Source organism: Pezoporus flaviventris, unplaced genomic scaffold, assembly GCF_033815535.1.
Source record: "Pezoporus flaviventris isolate CSIRO_AGI_PZ_B2104156 unplaced genomic scaffold, CSIRO_AGI_Pfla_v1 ptg000036l, whole genome shotgun sequence".
Classification (NCBI taxonomy): domain Eukaryota; kingdom Metazoa; phylum Chordata; class Aves; order Psittaciformes; family Psittacidae; genus Pezoporus; species Pezoporus flaviventris.
Window position 1 is genome coordinate 26923194 of NW_026892584.1, and position 22548 is coordinate 26945741.

At 45.7% G+C, this 22548-nt stretch overlaps 1 protein-coding gene across 9 annotated transcripts in view; it reads left to right on the top strand.

The window, feature by feature from the left end:
• ESRRB (estrogen related receptor beta) overlaps positions 1–22548 on the top strand; it is a 137231-nt gene that overhangs the window by 102983 nt on the left and 11700 nt on the right. For 7 of the 9 annotated variants that reach the window (XM_061463652.1, XM_061463648.1, XM_061463651.1 and 4 more), the window contains 3 exons: positions 6301–6417; positions 19108–19218; positions 19862–20023. In XM_061463652.1, coding sequence (XP_061319636.1) covers positions 6301–6417; positions 19108–19218; positions 19862–20023 — 390 coding nt within the window. Of the gene's footprint in view, positions 1–6300; positions 6418–17795; positions 17819–17899; positions 18069–19107; positions 19219–19861; positions 20024–22548 lie in introns of those variants that run through there. The other 2 variants (XM_061463655.1, XM_061463654.1) reach the window with 2 other exon arrangements.

The following is a 22548-nucleotide window of genomic DNA, read 5'->3' on the forward strand; positions in this document are numbered from 1 at the left end:
TCCTCACGTTTCTTTTTTACTTACTATATAAGCTGCATGAAGTAAAATTTTGGTTAATCCATGTACTGGGGCTTATCTCACCTGCTTTTCCAAAGTCTCATTTTCCTGCAAGTGATAAACATGTGTACTAGGGTGAGAAGGGTTTTGGTTTTGGTTTTTGTTGGGATTTTTTCTTTGATTGTGTTTTGTGGTAGGTAGTTGGGTTTGGGGTTGTTTTTTTTTGGGGGGGGGATGGGGGGAAGTTACTGGGGGGAAGTTGATTCTTATTATTCTCCTTTCCAAAAATGGGAGCTTCTGCTGATGTGTGTATATACTCAGGCACCTGGAAGCATAGGACAGCCCTACTGAAAATCAGGTCACTTATTCAAGTGCCTAAATACAGATTTACAGGTTCAATGTCTGAATCCTTTTCTTTGAAAACTGTAACTTAAAAAATACCACCCCTACTCCCCCCCCCCCCCCCCCCCCCTTACCTCATGCAGATCATTGGAGAGATTTTCCTCTGATTTTCACAAAGTACCTCTCACTCCAGGACTCAGGCTCTGATGCCTGTTAAAGTGGAAGTTTAAGTGGAAGGTAATAGAGAATCCACTCCATGCATATTATCAGTGTTCCCTATTCTGGTACAGGAGGTCAGACTGGTGCTGCTGAGGGCAGAGTAACTGCTGATCTGGCACTGCACTCACCAAGGGCCTTTTTACAGTTTTCAGGTCCCTTTTCACTGAGACACCCAAATGATCTGTTTACCTTCAGAAATAGAGATAAAAAGGATTCAGGACAAAAGCTTGTGGGTACTGAAATGACAGTGTCATCACAGCTAGCGGCTGATTAAAAATAAGGTTGCTTTCTCCTGTAGGCTGTCCAAGTCAAGCAGAAGAGCTGTTCCATGGAGGCATTACACTGACTGTCTGGTGGGATCTTCCCAAGACTATGGAATATTGCAAGCAATTATTGTAAAACAAACCAACCAATCAAATTCCAAACAAAACCCTTCAAAGCTGTGAGGGCAGTGTAATAATTGTTACAAAAATTGGAATAAAAGGAAACACATGCATGAGCGGAGGTGCCTATGAGATGGATTTCCCTGGGAATTCCTGCTCTCAGCCCTCTGGCTGGGGGGGGGGGGGGGCGCAGCAGAGAATGGCACCATGCCACTTGTTGCAACCACAGCATGCTGTGTCATATCACTGGGGTGAAAGATATGACTTGAATGAATGGAATTTGGAACTTAATAGCAGATATATCTGAGTCTGGGTTTTCCCCTGAAATTCAGGAAAAGCTGCATGCAGTCATCTGGCCCTCTGTTTGAGTCACCCAAAGGAAGGGATGAGAATTCTGTGTGCAGCAGTGCAAAGCAGGAGAGAGTAAGCAAGAAAAGAAGAGTAGAGGGAAAGAATGGTGCAAAACAATGAAGAATAAACCAGAAAAAGAGGAGAGATGAGTTTTCTTCAGAAAACAGAAGCTGAAAATGCTTTAGCTTTAAAAACTTGATTGGCTACTTGTTTATAATCTTCCCTGTGTTTCCTTGTAGAAAGGCGCGATCAATAAACAGGGAGCAGCTTGTACTCTCAGTGCTTTATTAATTCTGAGCTCAACTTCTCAGAGAAGTCCTGTCCATAACTTAAGCAGGAGCTGGGTGGGACTTTACTGCCTCCCCAAGCTCAGGGAGGCATCTTCTTCTTTCCAGAGAGGTATAGTGGCTATGGGGTCTCTCAATGACCAGGCTCTGGGATGCAGCTTTCAGGTGCTCTCACTATTTGTGCACTGGAAAATATGTTCCAAATTGTTTAATGGTCAGAGGTCTAATTTTACAGAAAATAGGGTAAAAATATGATGTCACTTTAATAGTCCTTGGCTGTTTCTTAGCGTCTTTCATCTAAAGGGTTTAAAGTACAGTTAAACACTAATGAATCAAGACTTACAATCTCCCCAGAAGGCAGGTTTGGTGCTTGTTTTGTTTTGCAGATGAACAAACTAGGACACAGAGAGGAAGTGATTTGCCCTGCAAGGCTACATACGAAGGCTTGGAACAACTCCAAACCCTGATTTGGTCACCTACCACTTGATTTATTGAAGCCATCTTTTTTTGGTAAATCTTATTCTGTGGAATCAGTCAGGTCCTAGCAGATTTTCACATCAAATATTGACTAAGTTGAGGATTTCTCTTCTAATAAGCAACACTTCAAACTAAGGCCTTGTCTATTAGATTATCCTGTTTTCTGCCCTTCTGGGTCACGTAATCTACGGTTCATGACACACAGAGCCTTGACTTGAATTTTATACTTGCATACAGACTTGTCCGTGTGCATCTTTGTGTGTTGATGCTTTTCTGCAGGGTCTTGCAGCAGCCCAAGCTGCTGCAGTGAAGAGGAAGCTCTCTTGGAGCACCCTGCACTGGCAGCTGGGCTGGTGGTGTGACCGCCAGCCACTGGGAGGCTGCTGGAATTTCGATGAGTTAATCTCATCACTTTATCACAGGGCACTTACAGAAATTACAGGGAGCTGTGAGCAGCTCACTGTGCTGGCAGCCAGCCCCAGGACGCATAAAAGAAATTGAGACAAACACACACACACAAAAGTCAGAGAACTTTGTTAAAGTTTGGAGATGATAGTTTTTCTTGGATGAGTTCTGCTTGGGTAATGCTGATTGTGCCTTCTCTGGTGATGTCCCTGTTTCCTGCAGTAATGGCAGATACTGCCCCCAGCTGTAGCTCTCAACCCATGAAATGCAGAGCATGTTATGGGTGGGGCCTAATATAAAACCTCATTTACTTTGGAAGCATTGTTTTGTATGAAGAGGGTACAGCAGGTCTCACCTCTAGCATTTGCACCTGTAAAGTGGGCTGTAAGACACAGCTACTGGTGCTTTCTTTTTTTCCTTTAGACTGGGCCGACCTGTTAGAGAGCAGTGTAGGGGAGAGGGACCTGGGGGTCCTAGTGGACGACAGGATGACCATGAGCCAACACTGTGCCCTTGTGGCTAAGAAGGCCAATGGCATCCTGGGGTGTATTAGAAGGGGGGTGGTTAGTAGGTCGAGAGAGGTCCTCCTTCCCCTCTACTCTGCCCTGGTGAGACCGCATCTGGAGTATTGTGTCCAGTTCTGGGCCCCTCAGTTCAAGAAGGACAGGGAGCTGCTGGAGAGAGTCCAGCGCAGGGCAACGAAGATGATTAAGGGAGTGGAGCATCTCCCTTATGAGGAAAGACTGAGGGAGCTGGGTCTCTATAGTTTGGAGAAGAGGAGACTGAGGGGTGACCTTATCAGTGTCTATAAATATATAAAGGGGGAGTGTCACGAGGACGGAGCCAGGCTCTACTCAGTGGCAAACAATGATAGGACAAGGGGTAATGGGTACAAACTGGAACACAAGAGGTTCCACTTAAACTTGAGAAGAAACTTCTTCTCAGTGAGGGTGACGGAACACTGGAACAGGCTGCCCAGGGAGGTTGTGGAGTCTCCTTCCCTGGAGACATTCAAAACCCACCTGGACACATTCCTGTGTAACATTATCTAGGTGTTCCTGCTCCGGCAGGGGGATTGGACTAGCTGATCTTTCGAGGTCCCTTCCAATCTCTAACATACTGTGATACTGTGATACTGTGGGCACAGTGTGTGGAAGGGGTATATGAGCCTATGTTCAGTGTGAAGACAATAAGCATGGTGAGTGGGTGTGTTTTTTCAGCTGTGCTTACCAGCAAACCACATGGATGCTGCACAACGTGGTGGCCACTGCTTTGCCACCCAGGAAGGGAATTTTGCCCACTGCCGCTCTCCTCTGGCTCTGCTCCTTTAACAGTCATGATCCTAGTACAGAAGTACCTTTGAGAACTGCTTTTTTTAAGCTGTACAAACAGTATGTATATGGTAACCAGTACCTACACCTACTCTGACACTAGCACATTTAGTTGTGAGGTAGGTTTTGTAAACCATTTCCAGTACTTCACTTGTCAAGGGGTCCATGGACTGGAGGCTTGGGGAAAGTGGGAGATCTGCTTGATGCAGGGTAGATAGAGCTTGAGCTGCCAGATGGGGGCTGTCACTGCCTTCCGCTGCTGTAAGGGCTCAGTGCCCTTGGTGTAGTGTCTGTTAGGGGGCAAATTTTTGGCCATGAGACCACGAAACATGAAGTCTTACATCTTCCCAGAAATCTGGTCCTGGCTTTGGTGAGAAACGTGGGCACTGAAACTAAGGTAAAATTTTCCAAATTGAGACTGCGTTGGAGTGTTCTCCCAGGTTTGTTCCTGCTCTGTTCCTTCCTGTGTGGGGCACAGCAAGTGTCTGATCATGAGGTAAGGGCCTCTGTACTCATCGGTCTTGTAATGTGCTGGAGCTGTGTGTCTAAAGCAGGAGTTTGTTTATTACCTTGAGATTAAGCCTGAATCTCAATTTCCAGCTCTCTGAGAATGTTGATACATTGCTAGTTATTGAAATTCAGGTGCTGCTCAATGACGAAGTACAGTCTGAATAGAAGCAACTTGTGCAGCACACTCTGCTCCTGCAGACAAACTGCATTTTGGAAGGAGATAATTAATGGTGAAGAATGGGATGGCTGGGCTGAAGCTTTAGGGAAAATTTGCAAGTCTTGTGATAAAACAAGGGCAAGAGGTAGAAGGTTTATAACTAGCAGGTGGATCACCTTGGGCTTTGGGGTTGTGTGCTCCTGGGATTTCACACAGCATGGGCCAAGCATAGTGAGTACTGTCTTCCTTTTGAATCTGTGCTCTGTCTTTTGATTCAGATTCCCAATGGGCTTTCCAACTGCTTAGTTAGCCCCATAGTCTAATCACCACGCCCAGAGATTGGTATGTATCAGATTGTCGGTCTTTAGAGGATGGAAGGGTCTTGCGCAAGAACATAGAAATCCATTCCAGAAGTAGGAACAAAAATCACGTCCTGTCCCAGTGCTACTAAACTGTGAGCTCTACTTCTAATCTGATGATATCCAAAGTCATAGAATCATAGAATAGTTAGGGTTGGAAAGGACCCGAAGATCATCTAGTTCCAACCACCCTGCCATGGGCAGGGACACCTCACAATAAACCATCTCACCCAAGACTCCATCCAACCTGGCCTTGAACACTGCCAGGGATGGAACATTCGCAATTCCATACTGCGTGTTCTCTTGGCTCTTACCTACATTCCTTCCTACAGTTCTGCTTGAACTCTTGAGTCTCAATTTCTTGCTCTAAACCTCCAAACCAACTTTTTCATTTTTCTGAACTGACTGTAGAGCTTAGAAATCCTTTTCTGAGCTGCCTGATTTACCCAGTAGTTAGACTGCCTTAAATGTATTGTTATTGTCAATGCATCACTGACAAGCTTAGATTTCCAGTCCTGCTCCACAGAAAACATTGAATAGCCCTCTTCAGAAATATCACCTCCAAAATGAATGGCAGGATGTAAACATTCATTTCTGTTTGTTGTCTTCTAGGACTAAATAATTGCTACCTCACACTGTGATCCAGCACTTATATCCTCATGTCAGACCCTTGTGTCTGTATTTCAGTTACTTTCTTGGCTTATGATAAAATATTATGTGACCAGAAATAAATTTGTGATGCTGCTTCCCCTGTTTTGTCTCAGAGGCAATGTTGTGAAGTGATCATAAGTGGAAAGGAATGAGGAAAGAAATGCTGATGCTCTTTGGAGAGGGATGAGACACAGATGCACAAGGACTAATAAAGTAAAACTGGAAAGATTTGCCTAGAGAAACTGTGCATTTTACAGGGCATGTTATCCATCCTCTCAATCCAGACCTACTGCTTCCCTGCTACCTGTAGTATGCCAGCAGGCAGGAGGAAGCAAAGGACAAAATGTCATCCCTGAGTTCCCTGCTTCCCCAGGCAAGGCAAGAAAGGGCAGGTAACATCCATCCTACAGACATGGAGCAAGACTGGCCACAAAGGGAATGCTGCTAATACCTGAACTGTTCCCACTCTAAGCCCTGGACTTCAGGGAACAGGCCAGGTTATAAAGGATGCAGCACAAGGGATGATGGTGTACCTGGAGGGGATATTGCATCTGAAAGCCCAGCATTGGAGTCAGCCCCTTGGATGGACAGGTTTCTCCCAATACTTAGAGCAGTATTGTTTTTTCTTCAAATGTGTTCTACTTAGTGCTGGGCTCTCTAAGAGCCATCATCAGCCAGCTGTGGTCTCAGAGTATGTGTGTGCAAATGAGTGAGCAAACATACAGCGTATACAGATTGATGGTGGTGGGAATATCTGGGCCACTGCAACTTGTCCCTGAATCACTGGGGATAACATGGTTCTTGGGTGACCATCTCTGTGTTTGATTGCAGGGAATATTGAATACAGCTGCCCAGCCACGAACGAATGTGAGATCACGAAACGGAGGCGCAAGTCCTGTCAGGCCTGTCGCTTCATGAAATGCCTCAAAGTGGGGATGCTAAAAGAAGGTAAGACAGAGTCAGACTGAGAATTGTTCTCTGTCCCAATAGCACCTGAGACTCCAGGCCTTGCAGGATCTCTTAGGCTAACTGCATGCTGCCCTCTCTGGCTTTCCAAAGGTGTGTTTTTAGGGGCTTTGTAAAATAGTCAGGATGTGCAGGGACCAAGAGAGCAGTCCAGGGAGAAGGATTCTAGTCAGCACCCTCATGATAGGATATTACTTCTAATACATGCAAATTTGAAAAAAACTGGTGGTGCCAGACTTTCCCAGAGGAACCCCAGGCTGGAAGGTGTTTCACTTCTTTTTCCCCAGTTCATTTTGCAGTGTTGAGGTCATTTTGCCCTTTGTGTGAACATGACTGGCTTCGCTGGGCTTTGTAAAGTAAGGATGGAGTTAATGCAGAGCTATAGCACAGTGTGCAACAAAAATCTGCCCATATTCCCACTTGGGAGACTATTCGAAGATGGGCAGAGGTTTGTCTGAGAGCTGAGTGTCCCCTGCCCTGCACACCCAGCCTGCGCTCTGCTCAGCCTGTTGATATGTTCAACACTCTCCACTCTCCAACCAGTGTTCAGCTTCTTTCTTGTGCTGCTTTTCCTCCCCCCACTGCCCTCCCCAGTCCTTGTCCATTCAAGGTGGACCACAGGGAATTCAGTGGCAATTAAACATATTCTTATAGATTGACTACAAAGCTTTGTTTCCCTTGGGTCCCTCTGAGAGAGGCAGCAAGGGGAGAGGAAGGGGAAGGAAGGAGAAGCATTGCATGTAACTCTGCATTTCTGTACCTGGCAGAGCACAGTCCCCTCAGTTTAACCACAAGGAACAGCAGCTGGTTGTGATCTGCACAAGTCCTGTATGCTGGAGCCAAGATGCCAGCTTGCAGCTTGCTTCCAGGTCATATCTTCATAGCAGCTGGTGATAAATTGTACAGTGTCACTTGAACGTGTATTGCTTTGCACTAGGGTGCTCTCGTTTCTTGAGAGGCAAGTTGATGGCAGCCAGTATTGTTAAGAATGTAGATTAGATGTTAAACCCTGTTCTGTTCTTTGATGGATGTGTAGTTTCTGTGGTTAAATATCTTCCTGCTAGAGCACCCCAGTAACCAAGCAGAGGTGGTGCAGGTTTGTGTAGTCTGGCTCTCCCTGAGGTGTAGAGATTGTAGACTCAGAGGATCATGATCCACTGCTGGGAGGGAGGCACCTACTTTTGGACCTAGATAGGGACCACTGGAAACCTGTTTCTCTACATGTGGTAGTTCATGAAGGGGATATATCCCCTTACCCACATGCCAGTCCACACTACTGACACTGGCATTAGTGGGAGCGCAGTTTGGTAATGCACTCTAGGCTGCTCATACTAATCCCATAAACCAACCTGAAAAGCCTGAGCTTTTAAGTGGCTCCAGTCACACTGCAGAGCAGCAGCATGGGTCCAGGCTTGCTGGCTGCCTGTGTCCTTGCTGCCCTGCATCCAAGCATTTGAGCTTCTCAGAGCAGGCAGCTGGGGGAGCAGAGCCACAGAAGCCTGCACTGGCATGTTTGACTGTGTGGCCAGGGCATCCTCTGCTTCCAGTTTTGGGAGTTTGGCACAGTCCAGAGCAGGTTCTTGTGAAGCGTTCTGTGGCTTAGACTCCAAGTTATGTGAAAATAGTTAACTCCTTCCAGACCAGAATCAGGCTGGAAAGCAATGTAGGTTCACTCACACCATGCTGTGCCTGAACCTCATGGGATACTATACATGGCAACCTGAAATTTGACTCTACAAGTGCTTTTGTGCTGAGGTATATTTAGTTATTCATATAGGGATTGACTTGGCATCATTAAAGCCACTGGGGAAGGATGGCTTGCTATTGATATTAGTGTATCCATAATACATGCCCATAATATTTAGAGCTGTGGAATATGCCCATAATATTTAGAGCTGTGGAATATACAGTATAAAGATTTATTGATAGTAATGGGATGCAGGAACACATGACAATATCAAGAGCAGCGAGGAGACTCCACTGGCAATCTGCAAATAGTACTCCCACATCCTAACACAGAGTGGGGAAGTAATGTGGGGCAAGCATCTTTTTTCCTTTGTGCTTTCTTTATTGCTCAGTTTCCCAAGATAGGAAATAAGGGTCATACTGCTTTGCTTTGCAAAAGGATTGTGAAGACTGATTAGTTAACTTTATGTGAAGTCTGGTGGAAGCACAAAGTACTAATTCAATCAGTACACATCTCTAAAAGCAAAATCCAAAAAGGGGGGGAAATGGGTTTACCGTCTTTGGTCTTCACAGACCCAGGAATTTCTGGAAAGAACAAATCCATAATTGTTTGACAACCTCAAAAATGCAGAATTGACAAGGGATTTTGGATTAGAAAAGGTTCATTGGTCTTTTTCATCTCTGATCTGTCATCCTATTAGCTCATCCATCCCTTTTCTTTGCCAGGGCAGGAACGTTCCCAGCTGTACAGTTCTTGTAGTTTAATTTTGTTTTTTAAATCCCTGATGTCTTGGTTTCCCCAGAGAGCATGTTCTGGAGTCCCCCAGCACTTGTTAGGACAAGATGTGTCTTGATACTTGAGCTAGGATTATTTTTTTTCCCTTTCAGTAGTTCCCTTTTCTGCTTTACTGTGTTGTACTTCTCTTTCCCTTGGCTTCATCTGTGGCAGAAGGTTGCTAAGACAGGGTCTTTAGCCTCCTTGATTACCAGAGGTTTGGAGAAGAACAGTCTTGTGATTAAAGGCAAGATCTAGAAACTACTTCTTCTCTTAACAGGTTTCTTCTTGTCCTTTGCACTGAGTTGGTAACTTAGTGGGGACATTTCTGGGTAAAGAAACTGTCCTTCCTCTGAAGAAGAGTATAATACTCCATTAGTACCTAATTTAGGGCTTCATGATTTCTTCTCATTAAGGGGGGAAGGGTTTTCCTGGTCATTGTCATCATACATGATGTTCATACAATCTCCTGCCCACTGGGCATAGGCATAAGCCTGTTCTTCAGGCAGAAGGCACCACTATTCAGAGATGGCAGAATCAGGAAAACATGACTTCAAGCTTCTGCCTTACACTTTAAATGCTCAGTTGCTGCTGCCAAAGAGACACAGGCCCTCCCCCTGGGAGTACATATAAGGGGTCACCAGACATCTTCTCTCCTCCCTGTAGGGACTGCCCCTTTGAATGTAGCCCTTCAAGATCTGGGGAGACTGCCCCTAACACAAAAGTGCAAGTTATTCAGGCAGCGCCGCGTGAATGAAGATCAGGGCAGGAAGAGAGCCAGTGGAGCAATCAATAGGTGTCTCAGATATCCAGGCCACTTTCTTTAAGAGAGCTCTGATCAATGCATTGCAACAAGGGAACTGCACGGACATCAGAGCTTTGCTGTCTCAGGTTCTCCTGGCGTGACACTGCAGAGCTGGCCAGACTCGCTGGGGAAAGTGGCAGGCAGAAAGCTCTGCCCACGGAGCCCAGCTGGCTCAGATGTCTGAAGTGTTGGCCTGTCTGGCTGCTTGTGTCTCTCTTTCCCCTTCCATCTTGAGTGTGCCCCCAGAGAGCATTAATTAGCCCCTCACTAGCAGGCTCAGATAGGAAGCTGCTGAATCTGGAGTCCAGGATTCCAGCAGACTCCAGTCCCAATGACCTGTGAAGAGGCAACATTCCTAGAAAATCTGTGCTGTGCTGCTCTTGTCCTTGCTGTAGCACCAGCCTGCGGGCAGTGGGAGATGAGGCTTCTTCACAACTTCATCCAATAGAAGTGCATGGCCCCTTCTCTGCAAAACTTAGGGAAACCTGAGCACCCTGTGGTACTGCTGACCCCAAATGAAGAAGATGATATCTACAAACATGCCTGGCCAGTGTGGATGACCAGTGAAGGAAAACATGCCCTGCAACTTGCAGAGGAGAGGCATTGTGCAGAGCTGGACATCCTTGTCTCTGACCACCCCATAGCCCCTCTACTCCCAGCACTCTCTGTCTTGTGCTCCCAATGACCAAAACGTAGCTCTTTAGCTCTGGGCTCTACAAAGTAGATCTAGATCTCTCTGGCTCTCAAGAATGATGGATAGAGAAATTTCAGTGGTTTAGCAGGTCTCTTTTAAAACCTCAATATACCTTGTCAGTTTTGGGGAGAATATAGCCTTGCCATTCACGCTCTAGCCACCCATGGCCTTTCAGTTTTACAGCAATTTGTTTGTCATCTAGAGGTAGATGTAATTTCAGGTGACACACGGCTTCTGCAAATGGGCTCAGAGGTTTGATTTTGGACATCGGCTGGTTAAACATGACCTCACAGCCTTGCCCTCCACACCTCTGCTGCCTCTCTGAAGTCACAGTCCTGTGTGTCACCTTGCAGAACTGCACCATGAAGAGGACAGTGATGTCAGTCCTTCTTTGTATGTCAGTGTGGTGGGTTGACCTTGTCTGGCCGAGTGCCACACAAAGTTGCACTTTCAGACTGCCTTCTCAGCAGGACAGGGGAGAAAATACTACGAAGAAGTCCGTGGGTTGAGGTAAAGTCAGGGAGATCACTCAGGAATTATCGTCGTGGACAAATTTAAAAAAAAAAATTTATGAGAGGAGAGGAGGATATTGAGAAATAAAAACAAAATAAAATCACCTTCCTCCCACTTCTCCTTCTTCCCAGGCCCAGCTCACTCATAAGGTCTGCCTACTTCCCCCCCAAACATCACAGGGACTGAGGACTGCAGAGAGCCACCCTGTCTCTGGTGTCTTTGGGAATACCTTGCCTATGAGGAACTTACAACAAGCTGATTAACTTCTGTGCTGCCTAAGGGCCTGCATCTGTGTGAATGTTGGAGGTGGTCCCCACTATAAAGATGGCAAGCCTGTAATCTCCAGATTTCAGAAGTGGCTGTCTCTTAAATCCATGCTCCTCTTGTTTAAGACCCTGGCTGAGTAGGAAACGATGTAGCCAGTGATACTTTCCTAATGTTTACTCCTAACTCTGCTAGGCATAACTCCTAACTCGCCTAACTTTTTCCCTTACCAGCTGTAGCCAGGGGCTGATGGTACAGATGTTTCCCAATTAAACAAGTCTCTCACCCTGGGCAGGCCTGTCTCTGTGATGTTATAAATTGGGTGCTATAAGATACTATAAATCTAGTATCTAAACAAGGGATTCCAAGCACTGGCAATCCCAAATTACTTCCGCTTAGTAACTTTGCCTTCATCCTTCACTAAAATCCAGATATATGAATCAACAGCTGAGCTCCTTTTTGGCAACATAACCAAATGGAGGGTGTTTCATTTCTGTTTTCAAGTGAAAGAATCTCTCAATGGAGCAAAGTGTTTCCAGCAACCTCTCCGCTTTCCCTCCTGCTCTCATCCCTGCTCCCAGACCATGTGTTCTCAAAAAGGTATTTGATTTCAGTGAAAGCTCAGCTGACATCCCTACAATATGCTCAGGTTTTTGCTTTGTGCTTCCTGGGAAGGATGAGGGCTCCTCCGGGGATTCTGGGTAATTGGGTTAGTGGCCAGCTCATGTCAGGAAATTAAAAGGCAGCCCTGATCAGGTTGCTGCTGCATGTGATTTAATGGCTTTGTATTTATAGCGTATTCTGCCTCCAGCCGGTGCCAGAAATATTCACTATTGGAGGCATCCAAATGAAAGAAGAGAAAGAAAAATTATTTTTCTTTCTCTAAAATACCCCTATGTTTAAAAAGAGACAGGCAACCCCCTGTCCTTTGAAACAGGATCTCCAAGTGCAGTGAGTGGCATCTTGATGTCTGTATCATCCACATTTAACTATTTTCCAAGGCATGAATTGAGCATTTGCAATGTGGCTGGGGCTGGGCTGTGTGGTGGCGTGACATCGAGCATTGCTGCCTTTGGCAGGGTGATGGTAATTCTCCAAAGAGGAGGCTTCCAGTGGATGGACAGTCCACAAAGTACACACTGGGCTACTGGCACTTGGTATCTTTCTTCTGGCCATAAGACTGGTGCATCCAGGACCCTCCTCACATCTTCTCCCATATCCAATGGATTATAAATCTGTTTAGTTTGGTTCCTCCCATTCCTTTATTAATCTGTTTAGGTTCTTACCATAACTAACTAAATCCCCATTCTGTCAAACATGAAGTCCAGGCTCCATCGATGTAAAGCTGTTGAGTAAGGCATCACCTCCACACAGGTTTATGGTAAACACTTTGTTCATTCTGTCACCAGGAATTATGCTCAGTGCTGTTATAATGTGTACGGAAAAGAGGAAGCTGATAAAAGCTGCAACCATCCAGGGGTGTTTAAATCCCAATCATTGTGTTACAAGCTTTTAGGCAGTTCTGACAACATTGTAAGGCCAGGCTGGATAGGGATTTTGGCAACCTGGTTTAGTGGAAGTTGTCCCTGCCCATGGCAGTGGGGTTGGAACTAGATGATCTTTAAGGTCCCTTCCAGCCCAAACCATTTTATGATTCTATGGTCCCCTGAGGTGAGCAAGAGTGGGGTGGCAAGAGTGGGGTGTGACTTTCCCTGACTCACTTTTGAAGACTGTGCCAGCCCTTGGGCTGCAGGGTATCCTAGGAGGGTCTTTACTCAGAATTGACTGGCACAGCTGTTCTAAATTGAAGAATTAAATAAAAAGTGGACACTAGTTCTTACTGTTGGAAAAGCCGCTGCTGAGGTGACACTGCAAGGTTGCTCTAAGAGGCTGGCCAAGGCAGCAGCATGCTGTGTTGGTGGTTCTAATTCCCTCACCTCTGTGGATCTCCATTGAAAGTGGGCCTCTCTCCCTGCAGTGGTGAGGCCCTCTCCATTGTGTTGCTTACCTAAAAATTTGTTTCGTGATCCATCCTTACGCTCCTTTACCAGTTCCAAAAGGCTCATACGCTCTACCTAAATAGACTGAGGCAGAAAACTGAGCTAGAGAAAGCATTAGTTTAACCCTGCAGGGGTTCTCTTGGTAGCCAATGGAGAGAAATATCCATCATGACTCCTGACCTGTCTGACCTGTGAGATGAATGTGGAGGTGCCAGCTTCTCTCTGTTGCCTGTCAGGGGAGCCCAGATGCACAGAAGGGAGCTATCAAAGTCTAAAGTAAGCTGAGTTAAATCACACCCAGGGCTGCAGGTCCCTTTAGGCAGTGAATACCTCTTTGGAGATTTAGCTCTGAACACTACTACTTGGAAAGTTAGTGGGCCTCTGGTACTAGGTATATCAGACATCACAGGGCTAACCTGTCCCTCTGAGTCCAGGGACTCTTTAACCAGAGAGACAGTAAAGAAGCATTCCTACGCAACAGCATATCCCTCAAAACATCAAAGATGGAGGAGGCTGCAACGTCCTGCTTGAACTGATCTAATCTCTCTGTAGGCCCTTGTAACACAGGAGATGGATTTTTTTTAACTCCACTGCCTCCCTCCCCAGGCTAGTTCTCCACCCTTCCATTGCAAGCGTCATTCCCAAGATTGCTGACCTGCATCATGCCAGTTGCTGTGGTTTAATGGCCATGCTGTGACCCTCAAGTTGTTTTTCTGTGTTTCAAATGTGTTGGGTAATTACACCAGTCATCTATCAGGAGATTTTGCAGGGGCTGACCTCTTTTTGCAGCAGTATGAGAGCCTAATGGTATAAAGAGTTATTTTTCCCTTCCCATGCTGGAATCTCAGAGTAGTGAAAGAGCCAGTCAGGTTGCAGGGTTGCAGCCTCTTCACTCTCAGACAGGGATGCTTTTCCCTATAGTCTGTTTCTTTCCCCATCTTGGCAAGCCTAACTTTTATGGTCATCACTGCTGTTTCCTAGATGGGCCTCCTCCTGGCTCACTCATCCCATCACCACACCCTGTTGTCTCTCCTGAAGTTCAGAGCAAATAGGGAGACAGAAATTCTGTAGGAGACACCTTGGGCATAATCCTTCTCCCTTTCTTTCTTCTCTGCTTTCAGCCTACTCCTTCCAGTTTCTTTGGGCAGTGCCAATCCATGTACTTTAGATATCAGCTACTGGGGATAGGGGCATCTCTGTTAGCTACAGAGCACCACCCCAACTCAGACCCTGGGAGAGCAAGCAGGCTGCACTGATGCAGAAACTGCAGCTCAAGGGTCAGATGGGCAGTGGCCACAGGACCTGGCTGATATATGGGGAGGCTCAGCAGAAGCAGCCCCAGGGGCATTGCTCTCTGGCCAGCACTTGCCATATGTTCCTTTCAGTTGTGTCCTCCTTGATCTAGACACATACTGTACCATGCAAACCCTGTACCTTGGCTCCTCCACTAGTTCTTTTGGCAAGATAGATCTTTCTGTTCCTATCAATACATGGCCATGTGATAGGACTCGATGGAAAGTGAGGTGAGGCCAGTAATTTGACGTGACAGCTGATATTGGGCCTAAACTGCATTTCCTACCGGCCAGGGCTTAGCTTCACAGAGCTTTTAAGAGTATTTTTAGTCCTCAGAAAATAAAACAGAAACTAAACCTGACTGTGTGCTGTCGCCTCTGCATACTCGGCTATTTTTACTTCCGACAGACTCGGCCTGGGTCCAGCTTTTAAAAAAAGCTGGAATTATTTTACTTCCATTAAGAAAAAAACCCGAAAGCCTGATGTTATCAAGTCAGCAAGGGAACATCTGATCCCAAACTTGTCGGCAGACGTCTCTCTGAGGGGCATGTCCGAGAAATGCAGGGAGCTTGAATAGATCAGCAGATCAGCTCTACCACTGCAGAGGCTTGGTGCTGGCACAGACCTCGCTGCAAGAGCACTTGGAACACGACTGGCACCCACAGGACGCTTAGAAAACTGACATCTCTACCCCGGGCGGGACGGTGAGCTGAGAAATCCCGCACAAGTCCTGCTCCCTGCTAGATCAGAGGGGGCTCAGGCAGGCTGGGAGCTGAGAGTGTGCTGCCAGTGAGCCAAGACTCAGTCCCTGTGGCAGACACCGGGGTCAGCACCTAGGTCAGATGGGGTGCCAGAACTCTTATGCAGGGTCAATCAAAAGATAACGAAATTCAATGAACATCAGCAACATCAGAACAGGGGAGGAAGAGGAGAGGGATATTTCCAGCACAAATAGCCCTCATTTGGTGAAGAAGCAGCTGATAGAAAGGTAGGTTATCAAGGGTTGATACTTCCTAAACTTTGCCCTGTACTGTTGCATGTCACATTGTGTATGTAAGCACTCCTTTCATTACTGTTCTAGCAGCCCCTCCTTGCTGATACTGTGAAGAAAGGAGGTCCAGGAATGCTTATGGTGACAATTCTGTAGGATGGGTGCCTTCTCTCTTGGGAAGTGGCGAGTTGTGATCCATATGAGAAATGGTTATGTCCAGGAGCTGGAAGGCAACTGCTTTTTCTTGCAGCTGTCTTGTGACGCCGTGGCACCAAATCCTATGTAAGAGTCTTCAGTATGGACCAGCTGCATCTTGTAAGTGGCCACTGCACCTTGCAGTTAAAGCTCAGGAGGCTGCACGTTTGGTGTGAAATCTACCCTTTGGGTTACAGTGTATGTACCACTCAGCCTTGCTCCAGCCCTCTCTCTCTCATCTCCCTTCTCCTTACACTCTCTCACTTCCATTCATACCTTAGTTTACATACCTCTCAGTTTCTTCTCTGCTTAGTGCTTTCCTTCATGCTGTTTCTCTTGAGTTAACCTACTCTATTTTAATATCCTTTACTGTCCCTTCACAGCCGCATTGTAACCAGATTGCCTATCTTAAAATCAGCCACTGAGGAAATCAAAGTAGAACAGCAGGTATTAACAAGCCACCTGAATACCACAGCTCAGTACCAGGTCCTGATTTTGTGCATGCCCTTCCCTTCCATCTAGGTATGACCCTTTAGGCTGTCAGATCTTTGGGGCAGGGATTCTGCCATGATGCTTATGTCTGGAGTGTCACACTCAGGGACTCAGACTGAAATGCTTTTGTTTGCTATAGCACCTACAGGTTGCTGGACTCAGCAACTAGCACTGGGATGCGCTACGCAGGGGTCAGCCTGTTCACCAGCTCTGCAGCTGAGCGATGATGACAGGGTAGGGCAGTGGCTCTGCAAATGCTGGTTGAAAACATTTGCCTCAAGGAGTGTTGCACAGGATGGGGAACAAGAGGAGGACAAACACTTGTTCAAAATTAACAAGCTGAAGTCCTTGGGCAAACAGACCTCTGTCTGCTCAGTGAAGGAAGGAGGGATGGAGGGTAAATCTCTCTGCATCTCTCTTATCTTTTTTTAATGCACTTAACTCCTTTGTGTCCTTATAATCTGATTGAGGGTCCCTAATACTGCTACAACCTGTGCAGCCATCCCTCTGCCAAGCACTGGAAGATGGCATGCTTCTCCTTGGGAGAAAGAAATGAGCTCCTTCCCCATTTCCTCCCTACTCCTCCCAGTCTTCCCTCCCCACTGCTTATCAAACTGCACGGTGAAAGCATCCCGGAGGGCTCTGTATTGGTTTCTCCTGGGCTGAGAATGGCATCTCCCCGCACTGACATCAGGGCCGCTGGTGGGGGGGACTGGATTCTTCTATGACCTTTCTTCTAGGAAGGTCCTGGGGAGCTGAGATTAGGGGCTGAATTCCTGCAACCTGTTCTGGATTCCTCCATAATATTTGAACAGGCCCTTTTAATTTTCATACCTGGTTGCTTGGTTTACTGACAGTTCCTGAAATTTGTATCTCTCCCTACTCTCCTAGCTTATAGGTAGATGTCATTGATTCAACAGAGAATGGAGTAGAGGTCTTCTTTCTTAGGAAACCACGGTACACTTACAGCAGGAAAGAAATCATGGATGGAAATGAAAGTTTCCTGCTTCGTTCAGGACTTTATTAGTGCTGTTTCTCAGGAATCTCCCTAGATAATCTCAAGTTCGGGATTCCCTTGATGCCCTTTCTGAAATCACTCTCTGGAATACGTTTGGGCTCCCAGGAAGGAGTATTGCCCACAGTGCTACCTGTTGCGATAGGCAACCTTTTCAGAAACAGTAGCATGTAACGATGGAGGAGGATGGTACTTAGGGATGTCAGCGAATTCTTCACACTGGGTGAAAAATAGAAAATGGGGCAGGGGAAGGTAATCACTCAGTTTGATCTGAGTTCACCTATTCAGCTTCATGTCTTTTTCTCAATGTCTGCTGGTCTCTCATAGCAGCCACTTGCAGCAGTTCCCTTACTCTGTAGAGCTCCAGGCCTGCTCATTCCTGCTTTTCCTGCTCAGTGGGAGCAGCAGGACTCTTAAAAGGAAGCATCTACACAGTGTTAACAGCACCATGACTCTACGCCTCTGTCCCCAGACACCACAGTTTATAGGTAATGCAACCTAGACCTCCATGCAGGTGTTGCTACTGCCAGTGAGATTTTGACTGTGAGTGCTGCTGGCCTGGTTGGTATTGCTGTTGGGGGGCTCTTGGTACTGTCTGTAAGTCAAACCGATTTGAATGCTGCAGCCATGAAGAGTATCAGGATCTAGATGGTGTAACAGGTAATGGTTTCATGCGGTGCAAGCAGGGCTGGTGTGAGTGTACAGTAAAACCTTTCTCTTTCCTGTGTTGTCGTAAGCGAATGGTATTGAAGTGCACAGTATGACAGACCTGTCAGCAGACTGCAGGCTTTTTCAGGTGTACAAGTTGTTCAAAAAGCATCACTTCAATGCTGATTCAGAGTGTTTGCTTTTAGTTGTTTGTGTTTATGTAGTGGATTGATTGCAAAATATTAATGCCTTACTGGGATTAGTAATTGTATCACATAATTGATTCCTGTGAGCAGACTGGATAAACTCATGTGTTTCTAAGGAAGTACTTGCATAGCGTAAATTTATATTTTTATTCTATTTGAATGCTTCTACATTTACCTTGAAAATTTGGGGTTTTTTTTGCAACAGCTTTTTCTCCCAGCAAGACTGTTACCCCAGTTTCACAAGACCGATTACCAGAGATCATATGGCTGGCCAGAAATAACCTACAATTGGACAAATACTTATGGCTCTTTTCACTATTTGTTTTTAACATAGTATGTTGTACTAATACAGCAGTTCAGCTGCTGCTCCTGTTCTATTGATGCTGCTATGGTTCTTTGCATGGTGACAATCACTGATGCTTCCCAGTCACTGGGAACTGTTTTCAATCTGCTGTTTGCAGTTTGATTCACTGTATTTTGAAAGAGTTGAAACAAATTCTTCAGTGACCCCCTACTTCAGCTTTATCGTTGCTTGTAGTAGAGGTTGCTTCTATTTATTTTGGTTCTACTTTTCTTGCAGTTGCCTTACTTGATCAAGGCTGAAACATCTTTGATGAATTCATAGCTCATAATCTATTTGCTATAGGTCACGTTTTCAAATACAAACACTGAGAGGCCACAGAACATTTAACTCCTCATTTTTAAGAACAATCTAAAAGCTTATTTTTATAACTGCAGGTCTGATTGATATTTAAAGGTGCTTTTTTTTTAAGCAAGATCACCTAGAGGGCATTGAAGTCTGAAGCTTTTCATTTGCCCATCCAAACTGATGGTGATTCAAGAGTTTGAATAGGTTAATTTATGTCTTCATTAATGTTTTGAATAAAAGTAATGCTCCCAGCAGCATAGTTAGAGCTGGAGGCAGTCTAGCTGGTATTATTGGGATTGCTGGTTTCAGCTGAGATCTCAAGTGTTTGGGAGAGGGAAGCTCCCCAGGGTGTGGGGAATGTCTTACTTAGCAATTTCTAGCATCTGCATGTCAAGGTTCCCTATGGCACTAAGGAATCATGAGGATTTATCTTATTTTACCTGCAGGTGTTCGTCTGGATCGAGTCCGTGGAGGCCGTCAGAAATACAAAAGGAGACTGGATTCTGAGAGCAGCACTTATCTGAGCTTACAGATCCCTCCCCCAGCTAAAAAACCATGTATGTATTGGTCTTGAATTGAGGTCCTCTGAGCAACCATTAGGTTTCTTTTTATTTGTTTCCCAAAACGTACAGTGGAGCAGTTGTCGCTTCTGATTGCCGTGTCAGTCACCGGCACTGGGATTTTTTTCTAATGATCATAGTGCAGAGGTAAACTAGGTATAGCTGAGGTACAGCCCGGGTACTGTATTCATAAATACCAGACCTTTTCTATGAGATTATGTAAATCCATTTAGTGATACTCTGATCTTTTCCTGTATCCAAGCAATGTTAACAAAACTGGCCCTATGCTGATTTCTCCCTTCCATACTACCCACCCATAGTTCTCTAAACTTTTCCACAGTCCACCAGCTGCTTATTCACGCCTTCTCTGTCCCTTGTTGGACCTACAAGACAATGGCTGACAACCTTATAGTAGCTTCTTGCTATAGCTTGTCATCCCTGTACAGAGCTGGTTTGTAACAGGCAGATCATAACAGCCTGTGTATCTGCAGTGAAGTATTCTCCTGTTGTGGCCAAAACCATTTCTAAGGTCTTATGGGCTCTATAGTCATGTCTTATCCAAGGAAGGTCCTTCTGGAAAGGGCTGTTATGACACCTTATGTCGTGAGAGATACAACAACTTCTTCTTTGAAAAATGCAGTGACTAAGATCGTCTCCCATTTGCTGGTGGCTGAGCCAGAGAAGATTTATGCCATGCCTGATCCAACCATGCCGGAGAGTGACATCAAAGCCCTGACAACCCTCTGTGACCTGGCAGACAGAGAGCTGGTGGTGATCATTGGCTGGGCTAAGCACATCCCAGGTAAACTGTGGGAATTACAAGGGTGTAAGTATGAGCAGCGAAGGGAGCTATTATTTATCACTGTGCATCAGATTTTTATGTACAGTGATGGGTGGAAATTACTGCTTGTGGTGGGCTCTCATTGGTAACAAACTCCAGTAGGTGCATAAATTTATGACTGTATGTGTGTGTTCCCTGGGATTATGCAGAAGGCTTTGAGATTATATGATAAAGTTCTCTGTTTTACCTGGCATTGTGTGGCACAGCAAAAGCACTTGGGAAACAGACCTTGGGACGGTATGGTGGGCTTAGTGATTTTGCACTGCTAGGTCTGTTGCATTTGTCGATGAATAAATGTTACAGCAGTGACCAGACTGCTAATGATAAAGCAGATACCTACCCTGCCTGTAGTGGACATTCTTGCCCAGACTCAGGAAAGCTTTCCTCGTACTGGACTCATCACAGAACAAGTCCCATTGGGATGCAGGACATACTCCCTATTTCCAGTGAATCTCCAGGCTTCTGTGCTGACAAATAATGAGGGCAACTTACTTGCAATGTGACTGGCCTCAGAAGACTCACTGACTATACCCAATAAGTGCCTGTACGATTGAGTGACATAGCAAATGTCTCACGCCTGCAGGTAGGATGGACCCAGGCTGAAGGAGCAGACATGGCCCTCAAGGGGGTTCTGGGGACAAAGATTTGATCTGGAAAGGGAAAATTCCCCTCTTTCTCTAGTTCTCTCCCACCCCTGCGAAAACAAAACAAAACAAAGATAGGTTAGATTGGCTTGTGGAAAAGGTTGGCCAGGGAGCTTAGGGGATGTCCTTGAGGTTTACATGGCTGCTTTCCAAAGACTGCTTCAGAAGATTAGTGTGAACAGGTCACTACAGTTATCTCCTGTCTTCTGTCCCACTTTCTTGTGTCAGGAGAGTATCTGAGGCTCAGCCATAGGATCACAGGATTTAACCCATATTGCACATTGTCCGTGTCTTCCACTGCATGGGTTTGTGTTCTCTTGATTTGGTTCTTGGCCTTAAGTTCTTCCTTGTCTGATGAGGCATCTCACCATGAGTGATCAGACAGTTTACATCTCCCATGTATTTTGTTTCTCTTTCTTCGTGGCTCCTCTTTTGGCTTTTTGGTCGCTGCTTCTCTTTCAGAGGGAGCATTTCTCCTGTGAGTCAAGGGTTAGTGGTTTCCTGGGCTAGATGGAACATGGACTATTAATTATGTGGTGGGACTATGAAGTCTGGAAAAACTTTTTCAGGACAGTGTTTCTGAGTAGAGGTTAATCTCAGTGGTGCCCTTCTTACATGAGATCTGCAGTATCTGCAGGGATTATACCCGTCACTAGTGCCAAAATCCATCTGGGGCTGATTCATCACAAGTGGGGTTACAATGGTGATTAAGGAACTCAGCATGGATTGCTCTACTAACCCAGAACTTGGGGTGTTAACAGGAATGGTTTTAATACAATGCAATTAGCTGTTACAGCTGTCCAGTGAGGTGCTGTTGTATGTTCTAACCTTGGCTGTGTCTGTTCACACAGCATGCCCTGCTGGAGTTCTCTAGCTTGCAGCTGTGGAATGAGCATGGGATGCTCAGCTCCAAGTTCATACAGTTTTCCAGCCTGCCATGAACAGGAGTGTAGTAGAAATTACTCCTGCACTGTTAAAGGGGCTCTTTCTCTCTTTTCTGAAAGGCAGGACATACCTGCCATTATCTCAGCTTGCTTTTTGTATTTTCCTTTCCTGTCAAAGGCCCTGCAACATGGTAATAGCCATCAGCCTGGCACAGTTCAGAGCAGCAGCAGTATTATAACAGGACTGTGTGCACAGGAGCTTAGGGATTGTTACACAAGGGAGCAATACTCAGAAAAAAACATAATAAAAGACTGTTCATAAAATTGGAACAAAATACTCTGCAGTTCTGAAACAAATATAAAACATACTGAGTTAGGCAGCAAGGGGGCAGAACAGGGCAGGGCCAGGAGGCTGCCAGGTGTTTAGATTATCCATGCCCTGTACTTCTGCCTTCCCAGGAATTTGAGCAAAACAAAATTGCTTCCTGTGTTCATAAACTCTTGGAGAGAGGGGGATGGAGAAAAGACCAAGTCACAGATTCCTGCCATATACTCACACTGGGATCAGTAAAAACCAGTGTGATGTTAAAATCATACCAACCCTTCAGGATCCCAGGTGTCAGCACAAACTTGCGCCCCACAGTGTTAGCAAATATAATCAGTTAAAGATACTCTTCTATGACAACAAGAAAGCATGATTTAATGGTGTTTAGCAAGTATTATTAGCTCAATAGCCTTATTAACCATTAGCTCAAAAGCCATGCTTAGCCAATGTGGAGTTATCCCCTTCTGTGTGAGGCCCCCTCCTTGCTACCCACCCTCCCCCCTGTGCTAATTGTCTTTGAACATCTACCTTTTCTTCGTGCTTGCTGCAGGGAGACAAGACTTCTCTCAAGGGGTGACGATGAAGGCTCTCCCAGGGTAGCTGTTGTGCTGTTCTCACTAGGAAGACGATAGT